The sequence below is a fragment of the Dendrobium catenatum genome, unplaced genomic scaffold (genome assembly GCF_001605985.2).
Source record: "Dendrobium catenatum unplaced genomic scaffold, ASM160598v2 fragScaff_scaffold_574, whole genome shotgun sequence".
Lineage (NCBI taxonomy): Eukaryota > Viridiplantae > Streptophyta > Magnoliopsida > Asparagales > Orchidaceae > Dendrobium > Dendrobium catenatum.
In genome coordinates this window covers 343,409-371,085 of record NW_021319036.1, presented here as the reverse complement: position 1 = coordinate 371,085, position 27,677 = coordinate 343,409, and the positions used below count along the sequence as shown (strand labels likewise).

At 37.7% G+C, this 27,677-nt stretch overlaps 1 protein-coding gene across 3 annotated transcripts; it reads left to right on the top strand.

Annotated features, from left to right (window-relative positions):
* Positions 1 to 884: 884 nt before the first annotated feature.
* Positions 885 to 26,278, top strand: LOC110097856 (E3 ubiquitin-protein ligase CHIP). Of its 3 annotated transcripts, XM_020824478.2 has the most exons (8): positions 885 to 1,191; positions 1,435 to 1,502; positions 1,606 to 1,669; positions 11,650 to 11,721; positions 24,174 to 24,307; positions 24,431 to 24,584; positions 24,664 to 24,774; positions 25,925 to 26,278. In XM_020824478.2, the coding sequence occupies exons 1-8, from the start codon at positions 1,081 to 1,083 to the stop codon at positions 26,048 to 26,050; spliced, it is 840 nt and encodes a 279-aa protein (XP_020680137.1). In that variant the 5' UTR covers positions 885 to 1,080; the 3' UTR covers positions 26,051 to 26,278. The 3 variants fall into 3 exon arrangements, 1 of the variants encoding a protein (XP_020680137.1); XR_003700703.1 differs by lacking the exons at positions 885 to 1,191; positions 1,435 to 1,502; positions 1,606 to 1,669; ... (2 more) ...; positions 24,664 to 24,774; positions 25,925 to 26,278 and adding an exon at positions 16,849 to 23,725 and having other exon boundaries at positions 24,174 to 24,308; XR_003700702.1 differs by lacking the exons at positions 885 to 1,191; positions 1,435 to 1,502; positions 1,606 to 1,669; ... (2 more) ...; positions 24,664 to 24,774; positions 25,925 to 26,278 and adding an exon at positions 16,849 to 23,730 and having other exon boundaries at positions 24,174 to 24,306.
* The last annotated feature ends 1,399 nt before the right edge of the window (positions 26,279 to 27,677 follow it).

Genomic DNA, 27,677 nt, shown 5'->3' with positions numbered 1-27,677 from the left:
AAGAGATGGAGACGAAGGCGAAGATGGATACTTTGCCTTAGACCAATCACATGTTTATGATGATAATCGAAGATGGTGAAGATGCAAGGAAAATTAGGATCGTATTGATCAAAGTATTTTTTTATATATTTGCTCGAACATCTCGTCGAATCATCGCAGTAAAAAAGTAGTCTTTTGTGTATTTTTACAGGAAAATAAACAACTTATATTTATAAATTTTATTTGTGTAAAGACATATAAAGTATTTTTTTTGCATGCATAAAATAAATTTTTCATTTTGTATAAAGAGTTGTTTGATTCGAAGTAAAATGAGTTTAAATAATTCCAAATATATGGGTCTTGAGGATATTGATGCTTGATTTGAAGTAAAATAAGTGCAATGCAAAATTTTGATGTATTTGAAATGCATCATTTAACACAAATTTTGACGTATTTGGAATTAGACAAATTTGGTTGACTTCCAAAGACATTATAAACTCATCAACATTACATCGCATGTTGTCGCCTTTATCGTCGCCACCCATCTTCAGCCTTCACCCCCACCTGCCTTTGACCTTCATCGCCACCCCTTCGATCAACCAACTATTACTGTCACCCATCTCCAACCACCTCTGCCACATATCATTGCTAGCCATCATCATCACTTGTTGCTTGCCGCCACCCACCACCTGCTGCCATCGCCACTTCTGATGACCATCTGCCACTGCTTTTCGTCGTCATCATCATAGCTCTATCAATCACCGAGCACCACCATCTTTAAATTTTACATGACATTCATTTTATTTCAAAATATAAAATTAATCACCTATATTTCTTTTTTCACATTCATTCAAATAATCTCAAATTATTTAATTTAATTTTCAGCTAGCCCAAACGACAACTCGACCCCTCGGTCAATCTTCCCCATTCCTCCCTGTTTTCTCGAATCTTCTAAAGAAAACCCGGGACGGAGCACGACGATCCAAGTTCCAATTCCATACGCAGAGGGTTTTCTTCCTTGCTTGCTCAGCCGAGAGAGAGAGAGAGAGAGAGAGAGAGAGAGAGAGAGAGAGAGAGGAGGCGGGCGACCGTAGTGGGGACATGGCGCCCATAGCAGGGAGCGTCGCCAAGCAGGCGGAGCTGCTGAGGCTCCATGGTAACGTCGCCTTCAAGAAAGAACGTATTGGAGCAGCAATCGATGCCTACACTGAGGTTCCATTCGATCTCATATAAATATTAGAATGAACTAAAATTTCCTTCTCATTTCTTCTCGGTTGGCCTCCTGGATACGTCATCTCTTTTGGGAATCGGTGCTCGATTGGAGTAGAATGGGACTATCCTTTGCGCTTTTTGATTTGTGGAATTACGTGGGCGATGGGGCCGTCTTAGTTTTTAATTATGGTTTGATTTTGTTCCTTCCTGTAAACTACCAGATTTTGCTGTTTTGGATTTTAGGCAATTACGCTTTGCCCGGATGTGGCTGTATACTGGACAAATAGGGCACTTTGCTATTATAAAAGAAAGTAAGTGCAACCACCATAATAATTTTCTACTTTGTTTCCTTGCGGAAATGGTTTAATTGGCTATATTGATGCTTTAGTTTTTGTCTTCTGCTGAGTTTGTTAGAGATTGGAATCGTGTGGAAGAGGATTGTAGATCAGCTATAAAGCTTGACGGCAGCTCTGTGAAGGTTAGTTCACCTCATTTGGTTTGACTGCTTGCCCTGTGGTCATGTGGTGTTGTTTCTTCCTCCGTTGTACGCTATGCTTAGCAAGCTTTTTGTTACTTATACGCCTTTCAAATTTTTCTGAGCCTTGAACTGAATTTCATTGTAGATTTATAGGGGCGAAGTTAAAGGCTAGGATATACTGATTGTAATGAGTATTTGTTTACTAGGGTTTTATGAACCAGTTAGGATGAAGAAATAAGACAATGGCACAAATCTTGTTTTTTTAGCTGCGTTGGGGTAACTTAATATGAATTATGATCATTATTTATGGGTTGATGGCATTTTAGTCTCTAATTTTGGATTAGAATGATGTAAATGTTAGCACTCATGTACAATCGACTTATATCTCAAATTCACACAGGTTCATCATGTCCCGGTTATTCATTAACGTGCTCTGCTCTGCAGCTAACAGCAGCACATGGCATTACAACCAATTGTCCTTTAACATTTTATATATAACCATTACAAGCTCTGTAATATGTGATGTTCAATATACAAATTATCTCTACCGAACTTTTTCTTCTTCTTTATTTCTTTGATCTTTTCCTGATATTAAATATGGTATCAGAGCAGTAAGCTTCACAACTCATTCTTCCTAGATCAATGGCAGATCAAGACCTCTCAAGCACTCAATCCACCTCATCCCTTTCTGCTTCAATGGCAGAATATACCATTACCTTCCCCACTCAAATTCCTCATGTCAAATATTAAACTCATAGTAAACATCCAGCTCAACAATGACAAATACTCCATCTAGCGACTCCAAGTCTACAAACTCTTTTCGGCTAATGGTTTTGAAGGCTATCTAACTGGACGCCTCAATTGCCCACTTGAACCCACCCTATCATCCATCAGTACCAACTCAACGACCACTGATTACCGTTTATGACATCTCATTGATCAAAATCTAGTCTCAACCTTATCCTCCACCATATCCCCCTCCATTCTTCCCTACATTCTTAAACCTCACCACAACTCATGAAATCTGGACTATTGAAAACATGCTCTAATTGACCAACATATCTCGTGTGATACAGCTTAAAAATGCACTTCCCCACATTCAAATGGTTGACAACACCATGAACCAATATCTTGCTTAGATCAAGGCTTTCGTGGATAACATCACTGCAACGAGGTCTCACATTGATCCAGAGGATATAATCCTATACATCCTAAATGGTCTACCATCTACATATAACTCCTCCAAAATATCTACTTGAACCTCTCTTAATCCCATCAGTCTCAATGTGCTCACCTCATTAATATGCAGTGAGGAGATCAACCTACAGACCAAATTACTCAAAGATTCATCCGCTTCAAAGGATCATTTGGCTATGTACTCAAACAATCCCATAACCTTAGCCAACAGAGGTCATAATCTACACAACAGTCATTCTCACCTCCTCTCGTGGTCGCGGCATGTTTCAACAATCTCTGATCCCAGCTAGCCATGGACAGTCAGCTCTCAATGTTCCTTAGAAAATCTGTCAGATTTACAATAAATTCGGCCATATTGCTCCTCCCTGTTGGCTTAGATGTAATTTGCAATATGAACCAATCCCCACCTGGCCACAACGTGTTCTACTCTCCCCTCAACAACAAAATCCTCCTATCGATTTCATCTATTTCTTTTTTATGCAAGTCATGTAACTGCCAAAAGTCACAAACTACCATTTTCTAAAAGCTCCACTCATGTTAGCTCTTCTTTATCTTCAATACACTAAGATGTTTGAGGTCAGACCCCGGTTTCATCTCTCAACGGCTCTCGCTATTATGTGATTTTTATCGATGATTACTCTCGATTGTACTAGTTATTTCTCATGCATAACAAAGATGAAACACTTTCCAAATTCCAATAGTTCACCACTGGTTGAAAATCAATTTAATTCCAAAATAAAAAATCTTCGCTCAGATGGTGGAGGTGAGTACACCAGCTCTCACTTCAAGCAGTTTCTCTTACACCATGACATCACCCATCAATTCAGTTGTCCCCACACCCTAGAACAAATGGGCTGGTAGAATGAAAGCACCGCCACCTGCTAGAAACAACTCGCACACTCTTACATGAAGCTAATCTCCCTCTCCAATTATGGGCTAAAGCCTTACTCACCTCCAATTACCTTATCAATTGTCTACTTGCCACGGCCCGCAATCTTCAAACACCATTCCAACTGTTACAAGATCGCCTCCCCTCCTACGCTCATTTGAGAACATTTGGATGTTTATGTTTTTCTCATCTCAAACATTTAAATTCCAATAAACTTACACCCAGATCTCAAGAATGCATCTTTCTTGGCTACTTTACATCACATAAAGGGTTATCGCCGCTTCAATCCACAAACTAAGAAAATTCATATCTCCAGACATGTTTTATTTCATGAATTGACATTTTTGTATGCCTCTAGCTCCTCATCAACAACCACCTCACAAGCTCCCATTTCCAATCTCCTCTCTTGCTTATCCCGATCTCCACTGTCTTTCCTAAATCATCACCTCACATTAGCTCACATATTCCCTCTTAGCCTCCTGATCCCAACCCAACTACTCCAACCACCACTTGGTCTTCACTAATCCCTCCAACATCCACTGAAACTGTCACACTCCGCTCAAACTCCACATCTCCACTTCCACCACCAATTTCAGCTCATCCCATGCAAACACGTCTCAAAACAAGTCATCTAAAACCAAAGCCAATCTTTGATCTCTTAGCCACTTCTCCATCCTCCACTCCTACCTGTTATACTCAAGCAACCAAATCTCCACATTGGCGTTCTGCCATGTCTGATGAATTCTTCGCTTTGGAAAAATAGGGCATATGATCCTTACTTCCACCTCCCACAAATCAGTCCATACTTGGATGTCATTGGACATACAAAACTAACTACGACCTGATGGCCAAATCGATTGCTACAAAGCCATATTAGTCGCCCAAGGTTTCGATCAGGATCTCAACATCGATTAGGGGTGTCAAAATTGGGTTACATACCGGGTTCAGGTCGAACCCAACACTAACCTGCTAATGTTTTACACGACCCTAACCCGAATCTTTTTTGCAAACGTGTCAAAAATTTCAACTCGGACCCGACTCGTCGGGTTTTCGGGTGACATGACCTGACACGAAACCTTTGCGGGAGTCTTGACATGCGCGGGTAGAAGTCGTAGGCATGCAGTCTGTGAGTTTGTCTTGTGGTTGTTGGGTTTGCATCGAGCGGAAGAGCGATGAATTGGGAGAGGGATTAGGGCTACGTTCGACGAAGTTGGAACTAGCGGATGCCTCATAAACCTCATCCTCTGAAACATGGTCTTTAAAAACCTTAATAAGAGGGAGATGAGGAACGACTCCGACAACGGGGAAGGTGTCGAGACAGAATCAACAACTTAGAACATATGTTCTACCTAAATGTGATAGGTAGAGTTCCATAATTAACTTGTCCTCTAGGCAAGAAAAGGTGCTTGCATTTTGCCGATTACAAGCATTTGTCGTCTCAACAGCACTTGGAAGCGTTACTTGTAGATCTGAGAGGAGGAAGAGTCGATGGCAGGATCTATGACAGTTGTGTGAATGAGAGAACAACGTCGATGCTTGAGAGAGTAGTGTGTAAGACAGTGCAGAGTGAAGACTTCGGTCGCTGACGAGCAAACAATGTTAGGTTGAAACATGAGGGCAGGCAGGCGGGCTGCAGCTGGCGGGTCTGTGGGCAAAATCAGATAAAATTGGGTTTTCGGGTTGATCGAACCCGACCCGATATTCGAAACGGGTCAAAAATCAAGACCCAAATCCGACCCGTTCTTAAAACAGGTTGACCCTAACCCGAAACGGGTCATGTCAATTTTTTACACCCCTAGTATTAATTACCTAGATACCTTTAGTCCAGTAACCAAGATTCCCACAATCGGGATCTTACTCATCATAGCTCTTCACCGAAATTAGAACATCATCCAATTAGAGGTCTCCAATGCTTTTCTATATGTAGATCTCAAAGATGGCATTTATATGCAGCAACCTCCTGGTTTCACAGATGTTCAATTTCCCCATCATATTTATCAACATTGGCTTCAAATTCAATAATTCTGATTCCTCGTTACTTATTTACTCTCACACCAATATACAAATATATTTACTAATGTATGTAGACGACATGCTCATCATATTTAATCATCGACCAGCCATCTGGCAGCTCCTTTCCAAGCTTCAAACTGCTTTCTCACTCAAAGAGCTGGGCACGGTCTCACTCTTTTTGGGCATTCACATACATCATACTCCTAATGGTTACTTCCTAAACCAAAAACACTATGTTAAGGATATTCTCAAAGCCTTTGGCTTTGGCAATTGTAAGCCAGCTCTCACGCCTATGTCTACTAAACCATCCAAATGTCTACTAGCATATCATCCTTTCGACATTCCTACTATTTACAGTCAGCTAGCCAGCTCGCTCCAGTATCTCACCATTACAAGACCGGACATTGCCTATGCCACCAATCAAATTTGTTAACACATGCACAATCCCACTAACTCTCATTATCAATCTCTCAAACGATTATTGAGGTACATTCAAGGCACCATTCAATATGGACTTCCTCTTGTTCGCAACCAACTTCACCTTCGCACCTAGGTGGATGCTGCTGGGCCACAAACACTTTAGACCAAAAATCCATCACAGGTTTATGCACATTTCTAGGAGACAATAAGATCTCTTGGAGCGTTAAAAAACAAGTTAGGGTGGCTAAATCATCAACGGAGACAAAATATAGAGCTCTGGCTTCAGCAACATCAGATGTCATCTAGCTCAAACGACTCCTGGCATGCTTTCAAGAACTGCAAACATCCGCAACAACCCTCTACTATGACAATACCTCAGCAATGACCGTTGCAAACAATACCGTCTTGCACACCAGGACCAAATAAATAGAGATTGATTATCACTTCATCAGTGACCATATCAAGTCTAATGTAATTGCAGTTCATCATATCAACTCACTAAATCAAATGGCAGATATCCTAACCAAGCCTTATCAGCCACAAGGTTTCATACTTTCCGGCACAAATTAATGATTCAATCACCGAATCATCAATTTGAGGGGGGATGTTATCTCTCATGTACAATCAGCTGATATCTCAAATCCGCACGGGCTCATCATCTCCACTACCACACCATTCAGTTATTCATTCACGTGCTCTGCTCTGCTCTGTTGTTAACGACAGCACATGGCATTACAACCAATTGTCCTTTAGCATTTTATATATAACCATTACAAGCTCTGTAATATGTGATGTTCAATATACAAATTATCTATACTAAACTGTTTCTCCTTCTCTATTTCTCTGCTCTTTTCCTAATATTCAATAGTAAACAGCTTGCATTTCAAGTCAGCTTTTGGTTTTAGGTATGGTAGTAGTAGATCAACTACTTCTTGAAGTGTTTGGCTTCAGTTTAGTTTTATACTTGCTGCCTGCTTCTTTTTTATAGATTGTTTTCACTAATGGATGAGATAGATTTAGCTGGTAATAGTGGGTTAAAAGTGAACATCTAGTTTCATATTAGCATCAACTGCATCTACCTCTATAAGATTATTATAAACTATACAAAGACAAAAACAGTGTAACATTTCAGCCACCGGTGGGGTTACCACCCCTTCGAGAGCACGAGCATGCCATCAACTTGAAAGAAGGGACTTCTCTCATTAGTGTCAGACCATACCATTACCCACATATCCAAAACGATGAGATAGAGAGGTTGATTAGGGAAATGATGGAAATAGGGATCATTAGACCCAATGTGATCCCTTTTCTAGCATGGGATTATTGGTAAAAGAGAAGGATGGCTCCTGGAGATTCTGTATAGATTACATGACTCTAAATAAATAAACTTTGCTACATAAGGTTTCAATTCCCGTGATAGATGAACCCTTTGATGAGTTATTTGGAGTTGTGATTTTCTCCAAAATTGATTTGAAGTCGGGATATTATCAAATCAGGATGAATACAACAAATGTGCACAAGACGACCTTCAGGACACATGAAGGGCATTCCTGGTGATGCCTTTTGGCCTCACCAATGCCCATGTTACTTTCCAATCACTTATGAACCAAGTGTTCTAGCCATATCTCCGAAGGTTTGTCTTGGTATTCTTTGATGACATTTTAATGTACAATAAGATAGAGGCAGAACATGGGGAGCAATTGAAGATAGTTATGGGGATTTTGAGGGAGCATCAGTTGTTTGCCAATTTGAAAAAGTGCATGTTTGGGCAACCATAGGTGGAGTATCTAGGACATATGGTATCTAAAGAGGAAGTGTATGCCGACCAGTGCAAGATTTAGGCCATGGTGGATTGGCCTCTTCCTAAAAAGTTAAGGCAGCTACGGAGGTTCTTGGGGCTCATCGATTACTACATGAAGTTTGTGAAGGGATACGACACCATAGCAAGACCTCTGACAGAGCAGTTGAATAGAGAGAACTTCAAGTGGGGAGAGGAAGCAACTCGAGCATTCTGGGAGTTGAAGACAGTTATGACAAATGTATATGTACTGACACTCTCAAATTTAAGGAAACCATTTGTGGGGGAGACAAATGCCTCAGATTATGGGTTAGTATTAATACTCATGCAAGACCAGAGATCTATTGCATATTTCAGTCAAGTACTCACAACCAGGGCAAGGATCAAATCAGTATATGAATGGGAGCTGATTGCGATTATCTTGGCAATTCAAAAGTGGCCATTCTATATATTGAGGAGACATTTTATAGTCAGGACATATCAGAGAAGTCTGAAGTGTTTGTTGGAGCAACGGATGGTCATGGAGGAGCATCAGAGATGGATTTTCAAATTGCTTGGATACAACTTTGAGATACAGTACTGACCAGGTTTAGAAAATAAAGCATCAGATGCCTTGTCTAGGAGGGTCGAGGAGTCACAGTGGTAGCCTTGTCCAGTACCAATGATCTTAGACTGGGAAGCATTGAGGAGGGAGTGCGAGTAGGATGAAGGCTTGAGGAAGATCAATGAAGAATTATTGAAGGACCCGAATAATCACAACAATTATGCTCTGAAAGGGATACCAGCTACTCTACCAAGGGATGTTTGTACTCCCACTGTCTTCAAGTTACATTCTTAAGTTGTTGTAAGAATTTCATGACAGTGCGATAGGGGGACATTCAGGAGTTCAGAAGACATACAACCGACTATTGACTGAGCTATATTTGGTGGGAATGCACCAGGATGTGGAAGACATGGTGGCAAATTGTGACGTGTGTCAAAGGCATAAATACCTTACTATGGCACTAGGAGGGTTATTGTAGCCTTTAGCTTTACCTAAAGAGTTTGGGAGGAAGTGACCATAGACTTTATTAAGGGATTGCCACATTCGGAGGGGTATTCAATAATAATTGTGGTAGTAGATCGACTAAGCAAGTATGCCCATTTTACTCCACCAAACATCCCTACACCGCTGTATCAATCTTTATCTGACAGATAGTACACTTACATGGCATTTTAAAATCTATAGTATCAGACAGAGACAAGATATTCCCGGGTCTTTTTTGGAGGGAGTTATTCAAGATGCATAGAATGGTTTTAAAAAAGAGCACAATATATCACCCACAGACGGACGACCATAAGGAAGTAGTCAACAGGAGCGTGGAGACATACTTGCGTTGTTTCATATCTGACACACCAAAATTATGGGTCAAATGGTTGGCATGGATAGACTATTGGTACAATACATCCTTCCACATAGCCGCACGGACAACCCCTTTCATGATCCTTTATGGGAGGGACTCACCTCGTCTGATACACTACGGGCAAAGCACTTCACCAATATTCAATGTAGATCAATACTTGGAGGAGACATTATACTAGTAGAACTCAAAGGGCATCTTTTGAGGGCTCAATAACTTATGAACAAAAGGCAAATGAACACAAACGGGAAGTGTAGTTCGAGCCCGGGGATAAAATTTATCTAAAACAAAGACCATCCAGGTAGAAGATACTGTCCAAGAGGAGGAATGAGAAGTTATCCCTGTGATACTTCAGGCCCAATGAGGTGATGGAGCGTATTGAGGCAGTAGCCTTTCAGCTGGGGTTACCAACAAGGTCATGCATCCATCCAGTATTCCATGTATCACAACTGAAGCGCACTATCAAAGATCACACACCCTCTTCCTCACTACTAGTGATTTTAGTTGAGGACATGGAAGTGATTTTGGAATCAATGGAGATTAAGGGAGCACGACAAGAGCAAAGGAGGTCCTTGTTTGATGGAAGGATTTATTAGATTTTAAAGCTACATGGGAACCCTATGAGATGATCAGGAGACGATTTCTATAATTCCACCTTGAGAACATGGTGCAATTTGAGGAAGGGAGTACTGATACGGCAACAGGATTCAAGGGAGGAATTTTGGCCCCTCTTGTGGGGCCCAATAAGGAATTAATTTATTATGCTAGGAAATGAATTAAAGGGAGGATTAATTAGGGAAAAATTTCCTAATTGAATTCAAATTAAAGAGGAAAAGATTTCTTAATTGAATCCAAATGAAAGAGGGAAATATTTTCTAATTTAACTTAAATCAAAGGGGGAAATATTTCCTAATTTAATTCAAGTTAAAGGGGGAAATTAATAAGGAAAGAAATCTGTTTTGGGGGAAATTTGAGAGCTTATTTAAGGAGGGGTTTATGGTTATTTTTCTTCATGCATGTTTTGATTTTGTTGCAGTTTTCTATAGGGTTTTTTAGGGCTTCCTAGTGGCGTCTGGGTTTTTTAGGAGAGCCTATGTACCTCTCTAATTATAGACCGCTTGTATCTTTTGTTTCTTGTTTAGTTATTAATCGAAATCAACCAATTGTACCTCCTAAATATGCTGTTTTTGCTATTTTTCTGTGGTTTTCCTGCTATTGCTTGCTGAATTTGACTCCAAGGAATATCATTATCACATGAAGGATAAAGCCTTACCAATAGGGTTAGGTTCATTTAGGGCAAGTACAATTTTTTTAAAAAAGTCAAACAACAACTTTTTTGTAGCTATCATACTCTAATAGATCTAGTTGGCAGAAGTAGTTTTCCAGCATAAATTTTTTAAAAAAACAGCAAAAATGCAATAACCAAATAAATGTGTGGCAATGATCTAAAAAGCAAAGCAGAGAGAAAGTTGCGCCAAACAGACCTTGAGCCTCCTTAATGCAAAAAGCTGGGCAGAAGCTTTTTATTTTCTATTTAATTTGCCCTGTTTCACCCTCCATCTCTTCTAGCCCCTCTCATTCTCTCCAACACTACATCTCCATCCCTTTTCGAAACCATTCCAATTAATTTAATTTTCTCACTTAAGCTTCTTCTTTTCTTTTCATATACAATCATGTATAACCTGATCCTTAATCTCATATGCATACTTTTTCTAATGTTGTCGAGTAGTATTAAGTTGTCAACAGACTTTTTAGTAATAGGCTTTCATTATGAAGCTTAGAAGATGATAGTTGAAGGTTTTCTTTTGTAATCCGCTCATCTCATTTTCCTTCATGTTTGCATTAAAGCATATTATATTAAACTTTTGATGCTTGAATGATTGGATTGGTTATAACAGCATAGTTCATTAAAATTGATGAGATTACTTAAACGATTTAGATGAGAATTTCTTATGTAGTTTTGGACCCGGTTGTTGTAATAGCATGAAAACTTTGCTCTAACTTGCTGTTATGTTGTTCAATTTTCACATTCAATCAGCTTTTAACCTTTATGACCCGAAACAGCGTAATGCTTATACCATTTTATTATTTTACTCAAATATTTTTGAGCTCATGTTCATCATTGAACATATCTGAATTTTTAATATAAACATTAGTACTCTTTGAACTGCAGTTAAATTTCCACATCCTTTTCTTTTCAGTTTGAACTAGTAGCATGTTCCGTTGTCATATCTGAGCAAAATTTACTGTTTTTATTTAATAGGCCCACTATATGTTGGGGCTAGCAATTTTAGAAAGGGAAGATTATAGTGGAGGGATCAAGGAATTAGAGAAGGTTAGTATAATTTACATGCTCTTATGATATTCATTTTTTTCTATCTTGAATTTACTTTGAAGTTACAATTAATTCTGTATTTATTAGCATTGGATGCTCTTGTTTTCAGTTATAGTTTTATACTGGCTTATTCTATTTGGTTCTAAGTAGGGAATAACTAATTTCACGAAAAAATGCTTCCATGCTGTCGTCAGGTGTTATGGTGGGGGAGGATTGCTCGTGGCATTTTTAAAAAGAATGAATAAGACAATTTTTATGGAAAATTTATTTGTTTCACATTTCCAAACTCATCACTTCAATTATATTTGACATATAACAAAATGTTTAAGACCTGGCTTTGATGCTTCAAGGGCATTAGTTTTTGTATTCTCTCATTTTTCCTTGATTATGAGGAAAACTTCTTCTATGGACTTCTTTGAAACAATTTGATCTTCAGATCATGGTTTCCCCACTTTAGAAGATTTCAATTCTATGAAATTAAAGCTCAAGATGGGGAAGTCTGACTTTCGAGGCTCATAGCTACCAAGTTGATGTGTTTTGCAACAACTCATTTAGGAAGTTTTTGTGAACTTACCTGAAACTTTGAATTTTAAGAGCTTAATATTTCATGAAGCTTGGGTAGTTTTCATCATTTTATGAGCCTCTTAATTATGCATCTCTTTGCTGTTTTTATTCGTTTATGCTAATGCTCAATGTCACACCTCGATGTACTGCTTGATTTGACTTTGTTCTATAGCAGTGTTTAGCTTTTATGCTTGCCAAAATTGATGAGACATTGACTTATACTTGTTTTCATGCTTGAATTGGCAAGAGGATTGCTCATTAAGCTCCAGTAGTAATGGAGGATTCTCCAGTTTTGGCAATTTTGCCCTGTTATTCTTTGGAAGGCAGTTTTTTCATTCTTTTTGGGTATCTTTGATTGGCTGAAAGCTACTATGTGAGTAAGTGGTTTTACGCAGCCTTGACCACTCTTTGATGGTTTTCACTTTGGTGGAGTCAATCTTGATGAAGAGTTTAGTATCCACAAATTTAATAGTGGGTATTGAAGATGGGCTTCTGTTGACTATTAAAAAAAGAAAAGAAACAAAGAAAAAGAAAAAACAAATACAGCACGGTTTCAGAGCAAACAAATGCACTGCTTCACGAAGCAACACATTTGTTTGATGATTTGATTAATTAAAAGGCAGGGAAATTGAGGAAAAAAAACTTATGCTTTGTTCTCATCTTGTTTCGTTCATCCCTCGCACAGTCCAAACTCTTGCACAAGTTCGCTCGTCCGACCTGCATAGCACTCCACATGCACCCACAGCGGCAAACCAACGGCCGCATGTCCTCCCTCACTAGCGTGATTCAGTGCTCGATGCCCCCATCCCTCTACACGTGAACTCCTGCTTTGCACGACCCACCAACACCTTTTCACTCGTTCGATCGGACCTGCCTATATGCTTCGCGCGATCAGCCTGCTACCCACTCTATGCGATTAGCCCTACCTGCACATGTGTCTGCACGATCTCCACTTCACAAGCAAGCCTGCTTATTTTGTTTGCTTGTGTGTCATTTTATTTTCGGCTAAATTATTTCAAGATAGTTAGTGAGACAGTATTCAAAACTATCTTTCTCTAATTCACAGACTGAGCCCGAGTGAATGCATTGGTTTAAGCAATTAAATGAAATTGCCATATAATTAAATAGTTATTATTATCATTATTATTTTGGCAATAAAGGCAACATGTATCTGTTGATTTCAAGACCCCCCATGCCATTGATCTTTGATCTGGGCGTGATGAATTTTAAAGTTGAAGACTCGAACCGTGATCTTTGTTCTGGCCTGGATAAATTTTACAATCGAAGGCCTCACATAGTCTATTTTTGATCGGAGCGAGATAATTTATAATTCAAAGACCCATAAATTTTAAAATCGAAGGCCTCACATCATCTATTTTTGATCCGAGCGAGATAATTTCTAATTCAAAGGCCCCGTGTCATTGATCTTTGATCTGAACGAGATGAATTTTAAGCTTGAAGACCTGCTCGGTGATTTTTGATTCAGACGGGATAAATTTTAAAATTGAAGGCTTCGCGTTGTTGATCTTTTATCCGAGTGAGTTGATTACTAATTCAAAGATCCTATGCCGTCGTATCTCCTACTTGCAGGGAGGGGACGTCGTGAGGTTGTCGAATTTTCTTTTGGAGCTAGTGAAAAGTAATTTTAGAATTTTAATAATAAATAATTAATTCATTTAAAAATTAATATAAAATTTCATTTAATTGATATATAATTAATTAATCAAATTTAAAATAAAAATCTAACAATTAATCAATCAATTTAAAATGAATTTAAAATCTAATTAATTAGCATTCAATTCAAAAATAAAATTGAAATTTCATTTAATTAATTAACTAATTAATCAACCAATTCAAAATCCCTTTAATTAATTAAGTAATAATAAAATGAGATAAAATGTAATAAATAATAAAAAATGAGTGTTTACACTAAACATCTTAATACAAACCAATGTTTAAAATTGCGTATTCGGGTATTGAGGCGTTTTTCATTCGTGAGGCGAGGCGTAAGCCTCAAAATCAAAAGATTGCGTAAATATAAAATGTCAATATGGGAAGTGGGGAGGAGGCGAGTGTGGAAGAGAGGTAGCGAACGGGAGAAGAGCAGCCATTGGTGTCCGCTCGGTTGGCTTTTAAAGACGCGAAAGGAGACGAACCGAGGCGGGATTCACGCTTGAATCGTGGGAGATGACCTTATTCGGCGCCGATTTCAACTGGATTTGCGGCAGAATCCATGGATCTGTCGGGTAAGAGGTTTGTATGCAGGATTTATGGCTTCTTTTTTTTTGTTTCCTTTGGATTCAGCGTGCAGATCAACAACAAACTTACAGGCAACTTCTAAAAAAGCCATATGACCTACCCAAGCAAACAATCAGACTTCTAATATAAGCAATAAGACCTACCAAACAAACAATCAGACTACTTTCAAAGGGAAGTAGTAAGTCCTACAAAATTATATACAAGTTTCAATGAAAGTCGTAAGACTCATCCAAAACAAATCTACAAACAACTTTGAATGGAAGTAGTAGGACTTGCTATTCGGGGAACTTTTAAGAGAAGTGTTAAACACCTAAATAAAATTAACATGCTACTTTCAAGGGAAACAATAAGCCCTTTTTTAAACCAAATTATCAGGCAACTTCTAAATGGAGCCATAAGCCCCGACCTAAATTAAACAAACAAGCAACTCCTAAGTGGAGCCGTAAGACTCAATCAACGAACTGACAATTCTTAAGTGGAGCCGTAAGTCCGACCTAAATTAAACTATCAGACAACTCCTAAATAGAGCCATAAGCCCCATCTTAAATCAAATCACTAGACAACTCCTAAGTGGAGTTGTAAGTCCCGAACCAAATTCAATCTATGGGCAACTCCTAAGTGGAGCTGTAAGCCCCAAACTAAATCCAACTTTTGGGCAACTCCTAAATAGAGTCGCACGCCCTAAACTAAACCAAACTATCGGGCAACTTCTAAACGAAGTCATAAGCCCCATCTTAAACTAAACTTTTGTGCAACTCCTAGGAGTTATAGACCCCAAAACTTAAATTAAAAAATCAAAACCAACCTCCAACCATCTCAGTCTATTCGGGATCCCTGAGACCAAGTAAGACATATTCCTAACTTTAATTACAAGCTACTTCAAAGGGAAGCAGTAAGCCCTTTTTTAAACCACATTATCGGGCAACTTCTAAATGGAGTCGTAAGCCTCAATCTAAATTAAGCAAACAAGCAACTCCTAAGTGGAGCTGTAAGCTTCGACCAACGAACGTGTAACTCCTAAGTGGAGCCTTAAGCCCTATCCTAAATTAATCTATTGGGCAACTCCTAAATAGAGTCATAAGCCCCATCTTAAATCAAATCACTGGGCAACTCCTAAGTGGAGCCGTAAACTCCGAACCAAATTCAATCTACGAGCAACTCCTAAGTGGATTCGTAAGCCCCAAACTAAATCCAACTTTTGGGCGACTCCTAAATATAGTCGTAAGCCCGAAACTAAACCAAACAATCAGTCAACTTCTAAATGAAGTCATAAGCCTCATCATAAACTAAACTTCTAGGCAACTCCTAATAGGAGTCATAAGCCTCAAACTTAAATTAAAAAATCAAAACCAACCTCCAATTATCTCAGTCTACTTAGGATCCCTGAGAGGAGGCAACCTATGGCTGTTAATCAAATTCCTTGGATGTTACAACCAATGGTTTGTTAGCGTTGGTAAATCGAGATTTACGGTATTCCCTGGATGACAGAACTATAGGATCTTGATCGGGTCTACCTCCATTCCCCAACAAACGAGACTAAAACTTAAGCTTCCAAAGCTCTTTTTTATTTATTCATTCTTAATTGAGACTTCTCTCTTACGCAGTATGAGGGATAATTAACTGTGAGGGCTTGCGCTCATTGGAAGTAATGATCTAGATCTAAATAAACCATGATATAATTCTCAGGAGAAATCTAGTTAATTAAAAATCAATCTACCTTAAGGAGAATGAAATATTAACTCTGTAAAGTGGGATTTATGCTGAAGCGCCATTTTTCTTGAGCAAACAACTTCATTTATGTTTTTCTTGATGAATCTCTTTAATGGTAGCCTTTATCCCTCCTTGAAGAGTTATGCACGTCCAACTTCTCTTCCTTGCCTAAGGTAGGGAGAGTTTGGCTTTAAAAGATCCATTCATAAGTTAGAATTTTCACTTTGGATTTTACTTTAAAAGATCCATTCATTCGTTTATTTATCATAATGACATTTTCTTCTTCATTCTGATCAACGCCTTTCACATTTCCAACATTTACTTGACAAGTATTTGTTGGTGAGGGAATGAAAGTAGAAGGAAAAGTGTAGGTAGGATAAGGAAGAGTGTAGGTAGGATTCAATGTGGTTTTAGTGGATTATATTTTCATCCACTCCAATTAATTCAACCATTTGTTTGACCAAATAAGAGTTGACTCATGTGCCTCTCTATTTCATTTGTCTCTGGACTTTCAATGTGAATCTTGGACAAGAAAATATTCTCTCGTTTATTGATGCCTACTTATATATATATATATATATATATATAGGTTCCCTAATCATCAATCAATTAAAAACACCTCGAGTGTAAAAGACTTTTCTAAGTTTTCTTCTTTGATTTGGACTCCAAGCTTGCTCTATGATGTTGACACTCTAGGTCTTCTCAAGTTTTTATAAGTTGTAGCGTGTCTTTGTTTTTAATAATATTGTTATTTTGTTTATGTTTGTCTATGTTTTAAGGAAGAAGAAGACTCTTAATTTGCAATCTTAGCGTTTATATTTATCTATGTTATAAGAAAGGAAGATTTGTGTCTTTGCATTATTTCCTGTCGCATCAATTTGGTATCAGAGCCTTAGATTTTAATGTGTCTTCCTTTTTTTTCTTTAGAAAAATTAAAAAAAAGGACAATCCTGATATAATAGAACCTGTTGTTTACAAAAATCGTGAAGACAAAATTCCAACAAGCAGATGGATCCCGTCCTAAGGAAGTTCTACAGATCCAATCTAGAATGAGTTATGCAAAATTCAAGAAAAAATGTTTTTTTGTGCCGAAAGAACTGAGAAGAGAAAGAGTCAACTTCAAGCCCAATTTATTCAAGAAAAATAAATGATTCAAAAGAAAGTATGTGGCTCTAATATAGGAGTTGGATATGGCTTAGTCTGCGCATGATAGAAGTTCAGAATCTATCTCATCAGGAGATAGAGATTTTTCCACAAAGGGAGAATTGATATAGGCAAAAGTTTCAATTTTTTCTTAATATGCATTTATTGGTGGGCTGTTTTTTCTTTTATTGGGCTGGGCCCATTTGTCCTTGGCTGCTTGGTGTTTGGAGGTCACGACTGATGGGTTTCTTTGGTTGTTTGGTTTTTGGGCTGGCTGTTGGGTTGCCTTGCTGCTCGGTTCTGGGCTGGCCGTGCCTTGCCCTTGGTGTCTGTTGGGTTTCCTGGCTGTTTGGTTCCTAGACTGGCTGTTGGAATGCCTGGCTGCTCGGTTCCTTGGCTGGTCGTGCCTTGTTCTTTGGTTTTTTTCCCCTGTTTGGATTGGTTGCTTGGGTGGCACTTGTGGGAGGCTGTTTGTATTCTTTTTCCCTATTTATAGTGACTGTTTGTTGCTATTTAAGGAGGGTTTTTAGAGATGAAAAATTGTGGAATGTAAAACCTGCAGGTTTTTTGCTTGCGAGCTAGCCTCCTTTCCCCTTCCACTCTTGTATTTCATCTTGGAATTATAACTCCTCTCCACGGTTTTCAAACTCTACATGTATCCTTCTTCACAAGTTTTTATAAGTTGTAGTGTGTCTTTGTTTTTAATAATATTGTTATATTGTTTATGTTTGTTTATATTTTAAGGAAGAAGTTGTCTCTTAATTTGCAATCTTAGTGTTTATATTTATCTATTTTGTAAGAAAGGAAGATTTGTGTCTTTGCACTATTTTCTGTCACATCACCTTGTTTCTGCTTGGACTTATCTCTTTGAAGTTCTTTGCTTTCGTTGCTCCTTGTTCTTCTTCTTGCCTTGATATGCCTCGTTGATGCGTTCTTTCTTTTTGAGTAATTGCACCTTACTCTCTCTCTCTCTCCCCTTTTCCCTTGGCTTGAGCAAGAAAGAGATGTTATTCTAGTGAGAGAGAGGGCGGTTGGCTTTATCTTGTTCAGAGAGGTCAATGATGGCCTAAATTTGCAAGATGGTGTAAGGTTGGATAGCTAATGAGAAGGAGAGGAGGAGAGACTTATTAATTCATGAGTAGAATTGGAATTCATCTGAATTTAATTTTTTAGGTGCAAGCTCCTATTTATAGGAAACAAAACTCTAGGATAGAGAAGATAATTGTTAAGAATTATTCTCAATCTCATTCATGATAAATAAATTATCAGATTGGAAAGGCCCTTTATTTTGATAACCTTTACATCTAGGTTAATGAGTTATACATTTTCTATTTAAATTCAATCTTTCGACTCCCCCTTTAGTGGTTGGTCATATGGTATTTGGGTTGATTTTTGGAGATGGAATCTTGGATTTTGTTAGATTCCTCTTGAATTTGAAGGTGCACTACCTTTTTTTTTGGATATGGTGGCCAACCTTACATGTTTAGGAGTTTGTTTTACATTTTAAATCATGTCCCTTGAATTTAATGCTGCCTTTCCTTGCTTGCATGGAGCCTATTATGCTTTATGAACCCAATGTGACATATAGGCTTAAGTTGGGTCTAACAGTTAGGCTTGATTTCTGTGTAATATTATTATGACTTTTTCTTGATTTATGGTTAACCAAGTGTTGGTGCACCCTTTTGGTCCCTGTATTTGATTTGGATTGCTAATTAACCAATATTAAGTTATATAAAAGAACCACAAGGATCATGACCCTCCCTTTGGAGTTCATTTGCTCTTGCAAATCAACGTTAGTTTGAATGCAAATATAATTTGTATTTGACCCCTCAATTGTGTAGTTAAACCATATAACATTAAAGTTCCCATGAAATATAACTAATTGATGTGACATGTCCAAATTTAGCAGTATTTACCATTTGTGTAGCTTACCACTCATGGTGTTGGATTTGTCCCAAGGAAGATGGCAGTCATAAATGTTGTTAAGACTAAAATCTTTCTATTTTGTAATAACCTCCTATTTGTGGAGAAATTATTACTTGCGTACATTGAACGTAGAGCTACATTCAGACTCCAATGAAAATATGACGCGTGTGGACGTATTATTGTGTATTGATGTGCATTAGCTAGTACACAATAATACACACTAATACACAATTACACATTAAATTCACAATAATAAATAGCAATACCTAATAATACACTAGTACTCGCATCATATTTTCATTGGAGTTTGAACATAATTCTATGTCCGGTGTCCGCAAGTAATAATTTCTCCAAATTGTGGGATCGACCCCCAAGAAACTGACTAATGAGGTTTTGTTGGACTAATCTAAAGCAGGAATAATACTTATCCTTTTTGTAATGCATTGTGTCCCTCAAACGTGGGTGGCCCAATGTGGCGTGGTACCACACTGCTTGAGTGGTAGTGATATTAGACATTTTTTAGCACCTTTTGAGCTTTCTTGATCCTCATGAACGTTGGCTCTCTTCGAAGGAAGATTAAATTTGCATAATTGGATTGACCATTATATCTTCATGCTTCTTGATGGCAGTTGAATTGTTATAATTGCGGTTTGCCTAGATTAGAGAGATTTTTCTTAAAGATGACATTTTTCTTGTTCTTAGTTGGTTATTCTCCTTTTTTTCCTTGCTTTCCTTGATTCTTGGTCCTCTCGTTGTTATGACATGCCTCGTTATTTTCTCCCTTTGTGATGAAGCTTGGCTTGGTTAGGATTATATTGTATTTGGGGAACAAGGGAGGGCCATGAGAATTTTGTCTAGTATCTTTTCCCCTTTAGTAGCTAATAATACGGTGGCTGGAGTAATTTGTGAGCCTGAAAATCTTAATTATCTTGAAGTCATCCTACTGAATTTGAAAAAAGGATTTTCTTTCTTCTTGATTATTTAGTGGTTCATCTCTATACATGTGGAAGTTGATTTTGCATTTTAAATTATGCCCTTTGAATATCATGTAACACCTAATGTAGTTTTCATGTAATCTCTTGTATTCCACGAGTTTGAAATTAGGTTTGACTTTGGGTCTAACAAGGTCTTGATGCGCTCATCCCACTGAAAATCTTTTTTTTTTCTCATGATGCGCTCTGCTAAGGTTTGGAGTTTTGCACCGTCTCCTTCGTTGCGTGGTTTCGTTGCCGCCTCAAGGAAGATTTCTCTCCTCTCTCAGTAATTTTTCTGCTGCTTTTTTCTATCATGGAGGGCAAAAGGCTTTTGGATCCTGGTTTTTTGTCTGGTTCCCCTTCTTCTCGGTCTTTTCGTGAGGTTTTAGCGGGTTCTTCTAAAGCTTCGATCTCTTCTTATCCTGATCTTAAGATCTCGTCTTTTAGAGGGCTTCCTTCACTTTGGATTTCTGATGAGGAGGTGCTAGCCCTAGTTGCTTCTTTTGAGTTTGCACTTGTTGGAAAATTTCCGACCCATCGTCCGTCGTTGGAAGCGATTCGTAATTTTTTTTTCAATCTCAAACTTAATGGAGTTTTCTCTGTCGCTGTTCTCAACCCTAAGCATATTCTAATCAAGCTGGAAAATGACTTGGATTATTGTCGAGTTTTCTCTCATCGTTCTTATTTTGTGAACAATTGTTTCATGAAGGTTTTCAAATGGTCCCCTACATTTGACATTGATGTCGAATCCCCTACTATACCAATTTGGATTTCCTTTCCTAATCTTAGGCCTCACCTCTTTGCCCCGAGAGTTTTGCAAGGGCTTGGCTCCATGTTTGGTAAGCTTCTAAAAATTGATCAGGCGACTTCCACTGGTAGGCGGCCTTCAGTTGCTCGGGTTCTGGTGGAATTAGATGTTACAAAGATTTATCCTGATAAAATTTGGGTTGGATCCGAGACTTTAGGCTATATTCAATCGGTTAATATGGAGCCCTTTTCTGTTTATTGCTCGCATTGTAAATCCCTAGGTCATTCTAAACCTGAATGCCCTGTTCTTCACCCTCTGCCCAATCATGTGGCTGCCCCTATTATTGCTGAGGTGCCTTCTATTAATTTGGATTGTGGTTTTCATGATTCCTTACCTCCTGCGGCTCCTGCTATTTTGATTCATGGAAATGGTGGTTTGGCTGTTAATTCTGCTATTGATAATGTGGATGAGGAAGTTTGTGTTTCTAGTTCTCCTTTGCCTATTCGGGATGTTGTATTGTCTCCAGTGCCTGTGGCACACTCTTTAGATTTGCCTGCTTGCGCTTCTGTCCCTGCTGTTGTGGTCAATTTGGATGATTTGGATAATGCTGTGGTCGACGTATTGTCTCATTCGGGTGGTGGTGTTATTGGTGTTGATGCTGTCGCTCTTTTATCCCATGATGCTCAACCTTTTCTTCCTCAACTTGTCGCCCCTCGTGCGTGTCTTAGTGCTGAGGTCCCTGGTTGTGTTGGTTATGTTTTGTCTGGGAGGTCAGCACTGCCTGTTTTGGCTAGTACTACGTTAGAGCCGTTGGATTTGGATTGCCCGAATGCGACGAATCCTGCTCCTGTTAATTTGGATGCGGGTGTTTGTGTGGTTTCTATGTCTGCAACCTCTAGCTCGCCTCCAGTTTTGAATGACTGTATAGTCAATAACAATTTTGTGGATGTCTATGTTAATTTAATTGATTCTAAGAGCTTAGTGTATTATGTGGGGGACAATTCAGGCATTGACGTGTTCGTGTGCATTTGGACTGGCTTCATGGTTCATCTGTTAATGGGTCTGATTCTGGTTCTTTGGATTCGAGTGGGGATGACTACCCAGGGAACCCTTTTAACATTTTACGTGATAAAACTCTTGTTTCTGTTGCCTCTCGTGGTAGGGCTCGTGGGAGGGGCAGACGTGGCCGGTGATGTTTTCTTGTTGGTTGCTTACCAGGTTTTTTGGCTTTTGGTTGCTTTTTGGGGGCTATGTTCTGTCCCCTTGGAGTAGGCTTATGGCTTGCTTGAGTTTTTGTTGTGTCGTGGGCTTGTTTGTTGGTTTGGTTGCCCATTCAAGTTTTATTATATGGACGATGAGGAAGCAGCGCTGCTACAAGCGTCGTGGATGGCCAGGGTTGGTGGCAACCTGGGTGGCCCTTTTCGTTCTCTTGGCAGCTTCTCATTTGTGAATTTCTTTTCTCCCATGGATGGCCCCTCTCTGGCAACCCGACGTTGGTCTGAGTCCGCGTCTTCCGTTTCATATCCCTTTTTTCCCTTATTTTGGGTTTTTTGAGGTTTTAATTGTAAGCTATTGCTGTGGCCCGGTGTGGGGTCTTTGATTGTACCTTTCCTATTTTAATGTATTTCCTTTTATTTTTTTTAAAAAAAAGCTAGGGCTTGATATTGGGCACTCCAATTCGTGAGGCTAAAATGTTAGGTTTGGGTCTAACTAGGGCTTAGATTTTGGGCTTGATTCTACAGTTAACCTTGCATTGGTGCACACATTTTCGGGTGAGTAAAAAGGCGTTGCAGTTGCTTTGTAAAAATAATCTGGTGTAGATATGTAAGGAAATAAATCTTCTGGCGTAATGAAATCTGAATTAGAACAAGGAACAACACATGAATATGTTGCGCTTGAACAATCAAAGTTATAATCATCTTACATAATCATCATTATCCTTATCCTAATATTTGTGGTCAGCTTTCTGAGTCCTTAACTCCGTCCATTCTTATATTTGGCCTAATATTTCTTTTTAGGATTTCTACCTTCATCATTTTATCTTTCTGTTTTTCTTTTGGATCTTTGAATCCTTTTACATTAATTTTATTTGCTTGTCTCATAAGCATATCATTTACTTTCTATTGTATATAAATGAATAACCCAAATTTATTTTCCACTATGTATTCTTTATGGGTAAAACTCTTATTTCTTCTAAATTAATTATTTCTTAATCTTTTTAATTTACTGTAATAATCTTTATATTATCGATTCTATTATGCCCAGTTTCACTATAAATGGAATTTTTTATTACGAGGGCTTGGATTCACATGCTCTTTAATTTTTTAATTTTTCCCTTATTAGTAGAGGTTTCATAAATTAGAAGTATGGCATCCGAATATAACATATAATAAGGTTGCCATTCATTTATGGTATTTTTTTATACATTTCCATAACCAATGCAGAACTATCATACTTGTTGTGGATTATTGAGGAAGCTTTCGTTATATATATATGGAGAGAAGTGATTTTATTTTGGTCCAATTGTAAGTTTTCATGCTTTAAGCAGAAGCTGGACGTTCTGGATTGAACTTTGGTGAAAACTTCTGATTCAAACTTCTAAAGGGCAACTTTCTAGAATGCAAGAATTTACAAACCGGCATTTGAGTCCATGGGAGTACCCAATTGGAGAGGCTAAAATGTTAGGTTTGAGGGATTATTCTACACAGCCTAGTTTTGTATTGCAGAGAGTTTATATCATAAAATATGAAGCTATCTGTAAACTAGAATAATTATTCTGCGGACGCCGAATGCCTTTCGTAGATCAACTAGAATGCGCCACATCACTCCTTTGCTGTGTACTGCGGATCGGTACTGTTCGATACCGTGGCTCGGTACCACTGATGTGACTGCATTTGATTCGTCTCCGGACGTAGAGTTGCATCCGGCCTCCGCACAGAATAATTTCTTCATAAACTATGCATAAACTAGGTGCTTCAAACACCTATTTTGTGGCTTCCAAACAGTGTTTGCTGCCAGTCATAAATTCTCAGCAGGCATTTTAGTAGTCAGGATAGCATTATAACATGATAAGTGTATTAAAATGTCAAATCAGTATATAACATAGTTGTACTCGCTATTGAACACAGGCTCTTGATCTTGGAAGGGTTACAAAGTCTGATGGCTGCATAGTTGAGGATATATGGCAGGCACTTGCCAAAGGAAAGTACAAAGAATGGGAACTTCAATCCAGCAAGCGAGCTTGGCGTCTGCAGAAACTGAAGTAGGTGACATTGTTCTTATCAGCGAGTTCCGAGAATTTAATTTGCCTCAATTCAATTTCTTTGTTTGACATACAAGTGAGAGAGTGTTTCTTTATAAAACGCAACTTGCTTCCATTCTTCAGGGAAATCTGTGAAAATGCTCTTTTGGAGCATCATTTTCTTGAAGCCCCTCAATCTGAAGATGAAATTAACGAAGTTTCAAAAGATATCATAGACCAAATTGAAACTCTGAAGGAAGTTTTTAGCAAAGCTGCTGAGGATGACACTCCGAAAGAAGTGAGATTACGGTCTTCTTCCTATTTTGGACATTAGAAGTATAAATTTAATTTAATGAAAATGGTATGTTTTATTTCAGGTACCTGATTATCTCTGTTGCAAGATAACACTTGATATTTTCCGGGATCCTGTAATCACCCCATGTGGCGTTACCTACGAAAGAAAAGCGCTGCTTGATCACCTTCAAAAGGTATCATGATATTTAACTTTAATATCAATGCTATGATTTTTTTTTTTTAGCATAACTCTGTGCAGATTCCCCTCTAAACAATTCGATAGGAAGTGCTCGTAGAAATCCAATTCCCCTTGACTGCAATTTAATTTAAACAATCATAAACTCAATCCTCATGAAGAATAAGAGGAATAACAAGAGAAAACTCTTTTAATTGATGATATACGAAAGAAAACAAACAAGATACAATTGATTTTCAATTGGAGAGGAAGATATGACTCTCCCTAATCCCTAGCCGCCGGCTAGAGCCCAAACAACCTAAGAACAATCTAATTTCAGCAAACAAAACATATCCCTAACCCTAGGAAAATAACCTACTTAAAGCATACAATAATGATTCAATATCAAAACAGCCCCTGTTCTGAATTTTCCATCATAACCACCCCTTAATTCTTTCTCTAATTAACTGCTGGACCCCTCCTGGAGAGCGGTGGAAGTTCCTGGCCAAAACTCTTATTTCATCTCATATGCACAAGAGCCGGTCCCTTGTACTAGACCGGCTGGACCGGTCTAACACAATGGCAATATATCGGTGCATTTTCTACCACAACTAGGGCCTGATCACCATTGTCTTTTTTTTTTTTAATTTAAAAAATATATTTGTTTAATGCATTTTTTAGGTGTTTTTTTTTTGTTTTGGTTTAAAAAAAAAACAGATTAAGTTGTTTTTAACAACAGTCAATGAGGTGTTTTTAAAAACAACTATAGGCAGATATTATTGTCATCGTCTAACCGACCGCCGCCATTGCTCTGATGGTGACCGCCGCAATCACCATTTAAATCAACTTATCTGATATTCAACAAAAATAAAAATAGCATATTTTTAAGTACAAAATATATTCCATTATTTTATCTCAAAATATTAAGAAAAAACAGAAGTGATCTCTAACAACATCAAAGTATCCCCCATGAATTAGAAGAGCAATCAGTGTTCACCAAAAATCCAATTTTTACAACAATTTAGATCTCACTACACTTTTTCTGATTTTCCTCCTTAGATTCTACAGCTAATATATGCATCTAAGCTATCTTTTTGTCTGAATGAACATGTAAAAAATCCATGAATCTGTTCCAACTATACTGGAATATGATGATGTGATTATTGCAGGTGGGAAAATTCGATCCAATCACAAGGGAGCCACTTAGCAACCACCAATTGATACCCAACCTTGCCATCAAAGAGGCAGTTCGAGCATACCTGAAGAAGCACGGTTGGGCCTACAGGATGAGCTGACGCTGACTAACTTTCCTTCTTTTGCCAAGGTCAATTTCTCACTGATATTATTCAACGATTCATCACTTTACTTTTGCCCTTTTTTCTTATTTTGATTTCTCTTTCAAATCGTATTGTACAGATGATTGTTTTATGATTTTTTGTTTTGTTTTTTTGTTCTAGAAACTCTCTGACCTTTTTGTACAGTACGGTAGTTCTATTTTGTTTTTAGACTATAATCATAATTTTTGTTCGGCCATTATTATTTTTGTATTAGGAAGCTGCTTTTTATAATAACTTTAAAAAATTACTTTCTTTGCGGAGCTGATATTGCCGTGCGACGTATTGTAATGTGGGTGAGCTTAGCATGATTCTTCGGAGAGAACTTAGTAGCCCAGATGAGTGGATGCACTCGAGGAAATTGTCGAGTGTGATCGATTGCGAATGGCGAAAGTGAAAATATCACCTCAATTATATAGAAATATAGAACGACATATGTGATGGGTATCAAGCCCTTTTAATGTATGGGAGTCGTACATGAGGTGGTGTAGGTCTTGGGCTTTTCTATGCCAACTAAAGACACCGTCGGAGCCACCAAACACATTACGCTGGAGCGCCGGTAGAATGACTATTAGTAAGTAAAATGCTGTAAAAATTTTCACTTACACATTCATAAATTTTATGCTTATTTAATCATTCTTTAGTATGTGGCAATACTACAATGTGCGATTTACATACATACCACTTTATATTATTCTATTTACATATTTAACACTTAAAACTTTAATATTACATACATGCCACCCATAGTTCATTTTTATATGAAATATGAGTGGTAGAAATGAAATATATGAGTGGTAGGAAGGAAATATGGGTGGTATATTTGATATTAAAACAATATAGGGTGGTATTTATATAATATTAAAGTTTTTGATGTTAGATATGTAAATAGAATGTTATAAAGTGGTATGTATGTAAATTTCCCTTTATAATATTGTATCAAATTTTTAGAGGATATGATTGATGATGATAGTGCCATGCAAATAGATGTAGATGATATTATTATGTGAAAATCAATGATATTATTATGTGAAAATCAATGATATTATTATGTGAAAATCAATGATATTATTATGTGAAAATCAATGATATTATTATGTGAAAATCAATGATATTATTATGTGAAAATCAATGATATTATTATGTGAAAATCAATGATATTATTATGTGAAAATCAATATATGCAATTCACTACATATGGAAGCTATTGCCATCAAGGAAACCGACCATAAGGGTTAACTTCAGTTTCGTTTAGGACAGCTTTCTTATTGTTTTTTTTTTAGTGCAATTTTTTTAAAACTTGAAAATTTTGTATTAAAAACTCTACCAAATGAAACCTTTAGTTGCGTAATCATTCATAATTAACTATAAGTTATGAAAAATGAAAATAGAGCTCATTTTGGTTTGTTGGTCAGGAGCTTTAGCTATCAACCAAGAGGTCTTGTGTTCGAGCTAGTGTATGTGATGTGTGTTAGTTTTCTTTAATTAACCTAAATGTCCAAAAAAAAAAAAAAATCGCTTATAAAATAATATTATGTAATTTCATTCATTTACAAAAAAAAAAAAAAAATTAATTGCAAGTAAACTA

Bases quoted from the DNA above. Each gene is read 5' to 3' on its own strand.
- LOC110097856 (XM_020824478.2), top strand. From the start codon at position 1,081: ATGGCGCCCATAGCAGGGAGCGTCGCCAAGCAGGCGGAGCTGCTGAGG. The intron at 24,308-24,430 runs GTAGGTGACATT...TCCATTCTTCAG, and splicing joins TGGCGTCTGCAGAAACTGAA to GGAAATCTGTGAAAATGCTC. The intron at 24,585-24,663 runs GTGAGATTACGG...GTTTTATTTCAG, and splicing joins AGGATGACACTCCGAAAGAA to GTACCTGATTATCTCTGTTG.